This window comes from Phascolarctos cinereus, unplaced genomic scaffold, assembly GCF_003287225.1.
Source record: "Phascolarctos cinereus isolate Bilbo 61053 unplaced genomic scaffold, phaCin_HiC Scaffold_4;HRSCAF=312, whole genome shotgun sequence".
Taxonomy (NCBI): Eukaryota; Metazoa; Chordata; class Mammalia; order Diprotodontia; family Phascolarctidae; genus Phascolarctos; species Phascolarctos cinereus.
In genome coordinates, this window is record NW_027555847.1 from 546,368,482 (window position 1) to 546,381,612 (window position 13,131).

Here is a 13,131-nt window from a genome sequence, read left to right on the forward strand (position 1 = left end):
TTTCAAGCTCATACAAGTCTTCCCAAGTTTCTTTGAAACCATTCTTTTTGCCATTTCCCAGGCCATAATAGCATTCCATTATATTCACATAAAATATTTTCTTTAGTCATTTTCTGATTTATAGAGAGAAACTGTCTCCGGATTTAATGGTCTGTCTCAGTCCTCATCCTTGACTTCTATGTAGCTTTTTACACTATTAATCATCTCCTGAATACTTTTATCTCTCTAGGTTTTCATGACACTGCACTTTCCTGGTTCTCCTACTATCTGTCAGACCACTCCTCAATCTACTTTCCTAGTTCCTCTTCCAGGTGATATGACTGTTAAATTTAATTGTCCCCCCTAGGCTCTGTCCTGGGTCCTTCTTTACACGCTCTCAGTTGGTGATCTCGTCAGCTCCTATGGTTTCAGTGACCATCTCTATACAGATAATTGCCAGATCTATGTATCCAACCCTAGTTGCTCTTCAGAGCTGTAGTCCTGTATCATCAACTGCCTTTTGGACATTTCAAACTTGATGTCTCATAGGCATGTGAAATTCAACGTATCTAAAACAGAGCTCATTATATTTCCCTTCTCCCTAAACTGTGCCCTCTTCCCAATTTCCTTATTGTGCTTGAGCACCACTATCTTTCCTGTCACTCAAGCTCAAAATCCAATATAATCCTTAACTTCTCATTTCCTCTCACCTCATATATCCAATCATATACATCCCTTTCTCTCTACTCACAGAGCCACCAGCCTAGTACAAGCCTTCATACCCTCTTGCCTATACTATTACAATAGCTTTCTAATTGGTCATGCTGCTTCAAGTCTCTCCATCCACCACTCAGCTGCCAAAGTGATTTTCCTAAAGCACAGGTCTGACCATTATCACTTCCCCTCACTATTCAGCAAACTCCAGTGGTTTTGTATAAATCCCAGGATCAATACAAAGACTTCTGTTTGGCATATAAAACCCTTTTCATATTGGCTCTTATTTTAAAAGACAAAAAAAGAAAAAGAAAATGAAGAGGAAAAATTCAGCATGACCTATTAATGCATTGAAAAAGTCTGAACGCCTGTGCTATGTACAACATCAGTGGACCTCCTACCTCCATGAAACAGAGGGTGGGTGAGGGGCAGGATTCATTCATTTCTTATTCTGCATTCCTCTATCCAACTGCACTGGCCTAATTGCTATTCTTGACACATTACACCATTTTTCCCAACTCCATGTATAGATACTGAATGTTCCCCATGCCTGGAAGCCTCCTAGAGTCCCTGGCTTCCTTCAAGACTCAGCTCAAATCTTGCTTTCTATAAGAGACCTTTTCCAGTCCCCCTAATTGCTAATGTCTTTTCTCAGAGATTACCTTCCATTTACATATCTTGACTATGCATAATTATTGGAATGGCTTCCGGTCCATTAGAATGTGAACCTCTTGAGGACAGGGACTGTTTTTGACTTTCTTTGTATTCCCAGCCTTAGTATAGTGCTTGACACATCGCAAGTGCTTAATAATGCTTAAAAATCTGACTGCCTAATTTTAGATAATCATTGAGTTGCTGTGGCCAAAAAAAAAAATCATCCCATGGAGGCAAACCTTTCAGTGATGAGCTTCACCAAACTTACCTGGAGAGGTAGTCCTCATACAATCATAGATTTAGGAATGAAAGTGACCTTAAAAGCCTCAGAGCCTTCTTTTTATAGATGAGGAACCTGAGGTCTGTAGAGAGTCAGTGACTTGCTCAAAGTTCATTTACATGGTTATTAAGTGGCAGAGCTGGGATTTGAACTAAGGTCCTCTGACCCCAATTTTTATGTCCTTTCCACTGTACCATGCTGCCTCCTTGGACTATAGTCTTTTTCTTTTAAGTGTGCAACAGTGTCCTGAAGACCAAGTCTGTTACATTTTCACCAAATCCTCCAAGGCTTTCTATACATACCCTTAAAGGTTTGGGGAAGTGTCTCATCTATGTTATTGGCTCAAGCCCTCACCTGTTGTGTTGCCCTAATTTTAGAGGACCACATGCCCTAGGTTCATTAAACCATTTAACAATCAGGTTAGTTTTTTGAAGAAATATTTACTTCACCAGCCTCAAACACTTGACACTTACTAGCTGTGTGACCCTGGGCAAGTCACTTAACCCCATTGCCTAGCCAAAAAAGAAAAGAAAACAAAGAAATATTTGCTTCAAAGGCACAATGAGAACATAGAAACATTTACCCCAGCACCTAGGGGACATAATACTTCCTAGATGCCCTTGTTTTCTGAGGAAAGGAGGAAAATTGGATCCACAATTTAGCTCAGTTCTCAGATAGCATTAGTCCCAACAGGTTCCAAGTCTAAATCACCCCCTTAGGCTCTTAATCCAAATCATTCCCTGACTTCTCAGGGCTTCCTTGCTAAACTGGTGGCAATGTCAACCTGAATTGCTGGGCTCCAAGGTTACTTTAGCTTGAACTTCTGTGTCTGGAATTCCATTTCCCTCCCTTGGAACTAAAAAGGATAAATGAAGGAAGCCCCAAACCCCAAGTCTGTTTGTTAGGCCCACAAGGCCTAAGGGGAAGGAAAAGGTATTTCATTGTCTGCCCAACTTACTGCATAATTCCAGTGCCTTCATTTTGTTTTAATTATTTCCTATTTATCTTGTATATATAGTTTGCTTTGTATATATTTGTTTGCATGTGGGCTTTCTTCCACTAGATTATAGTCTCTTGAGTACAGGGACGTCTTTTGCCTCTTTTTGTGTCTCTAGCACTTAGCACAGTGCCTGGAACAAAACAGGTGCTCTTTTGATTGATTGATGGTGACCCTACTGTGGGTAAACAAGACCTTTGCTGCTAGATGCCCCTGGAAGAAGAGAGACTGTGCCTCAGTCAAGTAGATTTTTAAACACAGGCAGTTCTGGCTATATAGCCTATGGAAAGAGGCTGTTCCCAACAATGTGGTAGGCCAAAGCAGAATGGTCTTCTCTCAGAAGCAAGTCTCTGGCATCTCCCTTGTAGGGGCCTCCATCTTGGCTGATCTGGGCATGTGCCAAGGCCCCATTACAAATTTTTTATTGATGCTTTTATTTTATGCCACGGTTCCTTCCCAGTAATCTTCTCTTTCTGTTGCCAAAAAAAAAAGTTAAGTAAAACCAATTGACACAGTACCCAGGTCTATATTTTTGCATTTGTAATCAACTCAATTCAATAAACATTGATTGAGTGCCTACTATGTGTCAGGCTGGTTCAAAGCACTGGTAATACAAATAAGAAAGAGAAAGATAGTCCCTGCCATCAAGGAGCTTACAATCTAATTGGGGCAAGAAACCCACAAAAGGAAGCTGGAATGGAGGGTATTAGGGTGGAACCCAGCATGGAGGCATGATGCTCTGTGGAGTTGAAACCAAGCAGAGCTGCTGATGGGAAATGGAAAATTACTGCAAAGTTCTGAGGCCTCTATAAAGGAAGGCTTTGGGAGGGGCTTATTTCTCTACCCTCCAGTTGTCTCATCAGAGGGGAGAGGTACCTGAAAGAGTTGAGTTGGTGTTTTTGTTGTTGTTCAGTTGCTTCAGTCATGTACAAATCTTTATGACTCCATTTGGGGTTTTCTTGGTAGAGATAGTGGAGTGGCTTGCCATTTCCTTCTCTAGCTCATTTTACACATGAAGAAACTGAGGCAAACAGGGTTAAGAGACTTGCCCAGCATCACACAGCTAATAAATGTCTAAGGCCAGATTTGTACTCAAGAAGATGAGTCTTCCTGATTCCAGGTCTGGCACTCTATGGGAGTTGAGAAGATGTTGTAAACCAAAAACTGAGTCCATCTGCGTAGTGATGAGGCTTATCCTGGAGGAGGAATGATGCTGATGGAAAATGGTCTTCTGGAATCAATATTGAAGACCATAGTCTGTTACTGATCCAATATTTGAAGTCTTTTCACTGAGGACTGGCTAGAATTGGTGCTCAATCAGCAAAACCTAAAAGAATCAAGATCATTTCCTTACCACAGTGAGGTCATCTGAATAGGACTTTTGAGTATATAATTTTAGAGCATGAAATGATCCCTATCCATTTATTTTCATCTTGTCTCTTAGGACTTCTTTCTTCTGTTTTTGCAGTAATCCAGCTTTGAGAATAGAGTGGTGAGTTTAGATTTTTCAGAGTTCAATAATAATAGCAGAAATAGAATAGTTTATTAGCCTTTGGAACAAATAAAATTCAATAATGCATTGCCACCTAAAAATCATCCAGGAATTTAATGGTGTCAATTCATAAGTAAATGTACCATTTGTTGTTTTTGTTAATGTGAAATTTAATAAATGTTTACCTTATTTGAAGTTCAAATGTTTTATGTGTATGTTTCCCCCTCCCCCTTCTCATCAGAATCTTCCATTCCAAAAAATCCAGCACAGTATCACATCTCAAGATCACCAGCCAGCTCCAGATAACTGTATCCTTAGTATGGTTGTGGGTCAGTTAAAGGTAAGGATTTGAAAAATCAATGCTACTTAATACATATAAGAAGAGTATTTGGTAAGTATAAATTTTTATTATTGTTTCTCATTTCCTTATTATATTGTTGGTAATCCCTCTACGCTTCTTGAATCATTCCTTGATCTCAAAACTGACTATCTTTTCATTAGCCCCTTTAAGTTCTTTCCTTGCCCATTAACCTTGGGGTTTTTTTAATTTCTACTTGAATGATCAGATTACCCATGGTAGGTTACTGAAACTTTGGTCTAAACACCTCAGCCTTTGGGTGAAGTAATCTGCTATCTATCACCATAGAATTTATCATTCCCAGAATGACCTATCCTAGTTCCTTGGATACATTGAACCTTTTAGCTTTACCTATGTGCATCAAATGATGCCTAGGATGGGATAGAAGGGAAATTTACTAGACGTGGGCTTAATTATTGAATAGAAACTGGACTGGGAATTGATAAGTAAATTCAACCATGGCAGGAGAAAAAAAACCAAGACATCAGAAGGTTATTCAGTTTTATGAAAGGGAAGAAAAAATATAAATATTTGGAGAAAAGACTGAGAGGTAGAATTAAAGATGTCAGTAATCTATAAGAAACCTGGAGACTATTTAAGAACTATATTAAAGTCTCAGGAAAAATGTGTCCTGTGGATTTATGGACAATTAGCAATGGTCCAGAGGCTGTCTTAGGAAAAGGAAAAGGATTTCTTTCCCTTAAAAAATTAAGATGCCATGTGAGAACAGGAAAGCCCCAGGGAAGTGGGCTAGATGTAAACCAGATATTAGGAAGGTCAAAGAATACTTGGAAAAAGTATGGAATAGTTTGACAATCCATGGGACAAATGTGTTTAAGGATAAAAATATAATGGTTGATTTGGAAGAGCGAAATCTCCAGATTTTTGAATGACACTCAGTTTTCTGGGTAGGGAAGGTGCCGAATAATGAGGATTAGAATACCAAAATATATTATGAGTCTATGCATTTATAAATAAATAATCTAAATTATAGGTAAAGAAGAAAGGTTCTGAGCCAACAACTATAACTCAGGCCAGGAACCTAGTAGTTGTTATAGATAATTTCCTGAGAATATTGGCCGTTATACTATCAATAAGAGACATCAAAATGAGTATTAAAAAACATGATCTAGCTCTTATTTAATAAATCCACATCTGGTATATCGTATCCTGCAATACTGCCGTCTTTATTATCACACTTCAGAAAAGCTAATGAAACTAAGGAATATACAGAATAGGACAAATGAAGTGGTTATGGAGTTGGGTAGGGGTGGAGGGCAGGAAATTGGTACTCTTCATTCAACAAAGGCGTGAAACATATCTTTTCAAAGGTTGTGGAAAGGGAAAACATTACAATGAAATACACTTCTGATGTATAGGCCCCCTCTATTGTAAAATTCACAGCAAAATTATAGAAGCTTTCTGTCTTGATAAGCAAGAGACATATGAGGAATATGTTCCTCCATTATAGTCTGATAGTGATGAGCATGTAATTCCTACTGATAGTGATTGAATAACACTTAAAATATTATACAAGCAGAGCTGAGAAAACAATACATACAGTGACTACAATAATGTAACGAATAGAACAACCATGAAATAAAACCGAAAGTCAGTGTTTCAAAATTAGAAAAACACACATGGTTCACAGGAAGATATATGAGAAGATATCCTCACCCCTTCCCTTATGGCTCTCTGGAAGATCCATAAATGCACATTGCACATATTTTCAGACCTTTTCAATATATTGATCAGTTATACTGATTTTTCCCTCTTTATCTTTGTATTTTTTGTCTTAAAATACTGTTTGTTATGTGGGTGGCTTTCTGGGAGGTTGAAAGGGAGGAGAAGAATACTTGGGAAATTATGGTGATGTAAAAAGAAGACAGTAAAAACTTATTAAGAAACCAAATACTAAAAAAAAACCCAACACTAAATACCATAGAATAACTTCCCCCCCTTCTTTTTAAAAGGTAGATGAAGAGCCTGTGATGGGATTCCACCAACTGTTTATTCTGAAGAATATGAATGACAAATGGATTTGCACTAACGATATTTTTAGACTGGCTTTGTACAACTTTGCTTGAGTATTTTGTATTCTTTCTACTCTCATACTTTCCCTACCCTGTTGTTCTTGGCTTGGTTCAACTTATGATAAAGAGGCAACATTGGATTTTTCTTTTAGTTTTGCACTGCTATGTGTTGATAAATAAAAGAATGTGGGTGGCTGTATAAAATAATCAAAGGGCAACTTCAGGGAAAGGATGGAGAGTCCTGCATCCAAATTTCAGGATACTGGGAAATTGACTCAAATAGGAGAAGCACCAAGGTACTATCTTGGGAGAACAAATGCAAGCAAAATGTACCTTTTAGAGAAAGGGCCCTGTTTAGGGGACCACATTTTTACTTGTTGGAACTGAGGGAAAAGATTTTTTTCATTCGCATGATTTAATAATAATAATGATAGATACTTCTCATTTTAAAGAAACTCTGGATTGGAAAACCCAGTTCACTTCCTTGATGCTCCTGCTTTGTGTTCAGCCAAAAATTAGTTAGCAATGCAGTTAATTCTAGGCAAGTTATTTTTGTAGCTGTACTCAGAACATCTGTGGGATGGTGGCTGACACAAAGTAGACTTTTGCGTGTCAGATATTAGAATATGGGAAATTGCTTTTTCACACAGATTTATAATGTTTGTGTTACTGTTCCATCGGGCTGAATCCTGTTATCCTTATGTTCTTAAATGTGTGAAGCTACCAATTTCAATATATAACTTCAATGAACCAATGAACCAGAAAATTCTGGATGTTAAGAATGATGAAATGCTAATTTTTTGAACATCATAAACAAAAGTAAAAATTTTTTTACCTAAAGTCTACTATACTACATGGGTAAAAACTAGTGGCCAAGACACATGGGTTTATTTTTAACTTTAGAGAGATGGCAACCTCTCTGAGCTTGGTTATGTCATATTGGTTAGAATAATTACCAAGTATTCAATAAATTAGGAGCACACCATGCTCCTGTACACCAACAGAAGGCATGAAGAGCCAGACTCTTTTGCTTTTTTCATTCTGGTTTATGAATTTTCTATTATGTTTAACATACTTTAAAAGAAAATTCTACACATCAATTTTGATATGTGAAAATTAACACAAGATAACTGATTCACACTGAGAAAAGAATAAAGGAGCACATTCTATGTTTGATTCCAATAGATAGATCATGGTGTCAAAACTGGAAGAGAATTTAAAGTCTAGCATACCCTATTCCTTCATTTTATAGATAAGTCACAGGCTCAGAAAAATTGTGAGGTGCCTCATTATTGGCAGAGCTAGAATGCGTGCACATATCTCCTGAGCCTGTAATCTTTCCATTCTCACCCTCTTCATCTCCACCCCCACCGCCAGATGTCTTTCATTGTTCACAGATGCCTATGGCATCTTTCCAGTTGCACCTATACCTGAAGAAGGATCCCCTCCACAGATCTCTGACAAATGGTCATCCAAGCACTAGTTGAAGACCCTTAAAGGGAACATTCTACAGATGCTCATTCTACTGTTGAATCTCTCTGATTGTGAGGAACTTTTTCCTTACATTAAATCTAAATCTGTCCTTTGCCATTTCCATCTGTTGCTCCTAGTTTTGAACTCTGGAGCCCAGCTGAAGTTGAATCATTCCTATGTGTGATGATCGTTCAAATACTTAAAGACAAGTATGGTGTTCTCCCCTCTCACCATTCTCTTATCCCTCTCTGATTGTCCAGATTGTCTAGCCTTCTAAAATACGGGGTCCAGAACAATATGCTACTCTGAATGTAATTTAACTAAAGCAAAATTTTAAGAGCTTGCCATCTCCCTTGTTCTGGGTACTGTGCTTCTTCTCAGAGTATCCTATGGATAGCATTCATTTTTTTTTTGCCTTCCATATTCACACTGTTGACTTGAATTGAGTTTGCAATCCACTAAAACTCCTACATCTGTTTCACATGGGTTGTTTTCTAGCCATGGCTCCCCCTATTTTAAATATTTATGAAGCTGATTTTTAACCCATTTAAAGCTAGATTTATTTCAATTTTATCTTAGTACATTTGCCACTCTCTCCCTACCCCTTGCCATTCAAACCACTGAAATATTTCTGGTCCTTTATTCCCATTTGACATGCCAGTTATGCTTCATAGATTTAAGTCATTTCCAAATTTCATAAGCATGACATTTGTGCCTGTATGCAATTCTTTGAGGAAAATGTTGAGTGGAATTGGGCTAAGGACAAATTATTGAGGCACTCCATTATATACCTACCTCTAGTTGACATTAAGCTATTAATGAGTATTCTCTGAGAATGACCATTCATCAAGTTCCAGATCCATCTAACTATGTTGTTATTGTCTGATGTCTTTTCATCTGGAAGAAAGTGACCTGCTGGAGGATAGGAATTTTTTGTGGTTGTTGTTCTTTGTATTGCCAGTACCTAGCACAATGCTTTATTTATGGTAGGTACTAACTACGTGATTATTGAATTAAATCTTGTATATATCTTCAAAGATCTTTATCTGTTGACAAACTATGTATATAACATCCCTCTGACCTATCAATAGAATGACCCAGTTGCAAAGAAAAGATTTCATCTTCATAAAGTCTTGCCGACTCTTAGTGATCACCACTTCCCTTTCTGGATATTCACATCCTTTTCATAAAAGGTTCCACAAATTTGTCAGGAGTCACAGTCAAGTTCCTTGGCTTATATATTGCTTTCATTTTCTTCTGTCTTTTGAAAATCAGGATATTTGTCATAGGGTCATCTATTTAAAGCCTAGATTGGAACTTATGTCTTCCAGACTCCAAGTTCAGTCCACTATCCATTAGACCACACTGCTCATTCTCCAGTCTAATGACCCACCAATCAAATCTACCAGTTCTTTCAGTATTCTGGGATGTGTTGATTAAGACTTGCTGATAACTTTATCAAGGGCAGCTGGTATATTCTTACTGTCTACCTACTTTGGAATTCAGTTCCCTTTAGACAATATTATGCCCTGTTCAGTCCAAATATTATCTCCTGGTAGAGGAAACAAAAGATAAATAAGAACTGAGCAATCCAGTCTTCTTGCCATTATCCATTATCATCATCCATCTACCCCCAAATAGTGGTTTTCCTCCCTACCTCCAACATGGGCAGCTAGGTAATACAGTAGACAGAATGCTGGGCCTGAACAAAAAGAATTAAGTTAGATTACAGCCTCAGATCACTGCCTAAGTTGTATGACCCTAAGTAAGTCACCTAACCTCTGTCTGCCTCAGTTTATTTCATTCTAAAATGGGAATGATAATAATAGCACCTACCTTACAGGGCTGATGCCAGGATCAAATGAGGTAATATTTGTAAAGCACTTAGCACAGGCTGGGTACTTTGTACATACTTATTAAGTAGGTATTTCCTTCACTTTTCCTTCTCATGGCTTTAAAAGCTCTTTATCTTTCCTTAACCTTCTTGACTGGTTTCAGATCATTTTAGGCATTGGGCACCTGATTTCTTATAGACTAATATTCTTTTGCACTGAACTTGGATTACCTGCCCATCTTTTTTTGTTGCTTAAAAAAAAACAAAAACAAATCCAAAGTCCATCAGTGAGTTCCTTGTGTGTCTACAATGATCCTTTTTGGAAAGTTCCCCTTAGGGGTTGTCATATTTGACAAGATTTGGGAGGCTTTCCATCTTGCCCCAGATACATGCCCTAGGAAGATGGCACACCTTTCTATTTTTTATGTCTCACTGTCAAACACCCCCCTCACTATTCCTCAATAAATTGGCACTTCTTCCTCTGGCCATTATCAGGTGACCTTGCTGGATGTAAGGATCCCCATAATTTTTCCAAGCACAGGAAACTACTTCCTTTTGAGATAGACCAGCTCTCTTTTAGAAGAAGAACAGCATAAACTATTACTTAACTCAGAGTATTGAAAGATTTTCCCTTCTACCTTTAATTGGCAGTTAGTACATTTCTGGTACGTCCTAATGCAAACAGAACCTGTTCCATAAGCACAATCCAACTTAGATCTGATTATCCACCTTCTTTCTCTTTCCTTGTGACTTAGTGAATGGGAAGAAATTTCAAGACTTAATCATACCAAATCAGCCTGTGGAGATACCTATTGGTTTTTGTACACATGCATTGTGATTGTAATATGCCTTTTATGCAGTAAGCAAAAAGGAATCTTACTACTTTATACTCATTATAATAATCATCCTATACATTTATCTCATAAAAATATTCAAAATCATAATTTTAGAGCTGGAATGCATTGTATAAAACTGACTGCATATTTCTAATATGTGCTGAATTTAACAAGCTGGAGTCTTGTGAACTAATTCAATGGAAATATGTTCTCTATATCTGTCTTCTGATTGGTTGGATAAGAATTAGTCAAGTCTTCAGCAAGCACCTGTTCTTTTTGCTTGGTTGTCAAAATCTGCATGTGTTAAGTTAAACAAATTAATAACCTGCATCTTAGCAAAACCTCTCTTACAAATCTGCTGATACAGCCCTTTATGGTTAAGGGAATTGAGACAATGAGATGAGCTATTCTATAGAACGAGAAAAGGCCATACATAGGTAGTATACATGGCTTCCTGTCTTCTCCACCCCTCTACCTCTAAGAGTGGAAGTTAAAGTTAACTTGGATTCTTATTTGCAAGGTTGACCTGGTAACTGTTGTCACCTTTGTAAGCTCCAGAGGGACAGGGACCACATCTAATCTAAACTTTGTATCTTTCCTAGCACTTGACAGTGCTGTGCACTATAATAAGGGCTTAATATTTGTTGAATGAATCACTGGGGGAAAAAAGTGAATATTTGGGGGAATGTGCTCACTAATAGTTCTTAGAAATGTCTATTTCTAGGGTGGGGGGAGAGGGTTGAAGATTTTCCTAACAGTTATCAAGGATTGTGCATCAAAGACTTGGATATGACAATTTGTTTATTAAAACAATTCATTCTGATAAACCCACAAAATCATCTCCATTTTTGTATATGTTTAATACTAAGAGAAATACCCCTTTGTGGTAATAAAAATATCAATGGCATTGACTTTTCAAGGCATATGGAAGACCTGTTTAAAGACAATATCAAAATGATTTTGACAGAAGAAAAGGAAGAATTGAACAAATAAAGGAATATCCGCTGCTTGGTGTTGGGTTGAGCAAAGTTAAAATGTTAACACTACCAAACTAGCTTACAGATTTATGGCAATACCATTCAAAATGCTAATGGGTTGTTTCACAAAACTAACAGTTTAAAAATTCATATGGAATTAGGTAAGAATATTTTAAAATATATGGGAAAGAAAACTGATGAAAATGAAATATTTATTGTTTAGATCATGAAATGTTTTAAAAAGCAATAATTATAAAAACTTTGGCACTGGAAAAAGAGTGGACAAATAGGTGAACAGAGAACCTAGGAATAGAACCCAATGTATATAGAAGGTTATTATTTGATAAGCTCATACATGAAGAAGCATTAAGGAATGGAATAACTATTTAATAAAAACTGCTGGGAAAATTGAGTAGCTGTAGGGCAAAAAATGGGTTTGGACCTAAACCTCAAAGCATATTTGGCAATAAACTCAAAAAGATGAGTGATCTTGATGCAGTCTGGGTAGAATGGGTCCCTTTTCCCTTCAGTGAGGAGATGGGGCATAGAAATATAATGATAATAATAATAAAATTTATATACGGCTTATTATGTGCCAGGCACTGTGCTAAGTGCTTTATAATTATTATCTCATTTTGTCCTCACAATAATTTTTTAAGAAAGAAAATTTAGCAAGACCTGTGTTGTTCTCATCAAACCTATTCATGGTTGGCATATTCAAGGTGCCTGGGGTGTGCTTATCTTAGAATGGTGCATTTTTAAGAGGTTCCATCTCTTTGTACTCTAAAGTACTAAAATACTTATTCAACCAATTTCCCTGAATCAGCCTGCAGTCCTGTAATAGATTGGTTTCCTGGAACTCAAATGTGTCACTTTTAACTTTCAGGACTAGAATTTTTTTTGAGGGCCCAAGTAACAATGAGGCACACAGTGGTCCATATCTTGTTTTTATATTTATAACAGATAAGTTTATCCATCATCAATAAAACCCTTAGTTAAATCAACTGAGTGTGGGGCTCTATTCTTTAAAATCCTGGTCTAAACTGGCAGAGATCTAATTTTTTTTTGATCATAAAAACTAAGAAAATTAAATAGTATAGTTATCTCAACTACAAAGAGGTAGGGCATTTTTATCAACCAGAAGACATTATTAGAAAGAACATTTGTGGATTTAATTGCATAGAGGTAGGATTTTCCACAGCAAAAAGAATTTCTCTAATAGACCAACAGACAAAGAACATGAAGAAACATTTTCCTTTTTTTACTGGTGACAGTTTTACATTACATTCATTCCCAGATATGTCCCTTCCTCCCTTCTCAGTGAGCCTTCCTTTGCAATGATGATTTAAAAAGCTAATGGAAAAAAATAGGTCATCAAAACTAGCACATTACCCATATCAGCCCGTATAGTTAATATTTCACACTCACAATCCACCATCTCTGCACCACCTTTGCACCTCTGCAAACCTGCTCAAGGCCCCAGCCTGGTCATAATTATACAGTG

The 13,131-nt window shown here is 37.2% G+C and overlaps 1 protein-coding gene across 4 annotated transcripts in view; it reads left to right on the forward strand.

Annotated features, from left to right (window-relative positions):
- Positions 1-12,631, forward strand: part of LOC110208741 (nuclear transport factor 2-like) — a 39,129-nt gene extending 26,498 nt beyond the window's left edge. For all 4 annotated transcript variants that reach the window (XM_020986880.2, XM_020986881.2, XM_020986882.2 and 1 more), the window contains exons 4-5: positions 4,358-4,456; positions 6,448-12,631. In XM_020986880.2, the coding sequence (XP_020842539.1) occupies positions 4,358-4,456; positions 6,448-6,561 (213 nt within the window). In that variant the 3' untranslated portion in view covers positions 6,562-12,631. The remainder of the gene's footprint in view (positions 1-4,357; positions 4,457-6,447) is intronic.
- Positions 12,632-13,131: the final 500 nt, after the last annotated feature.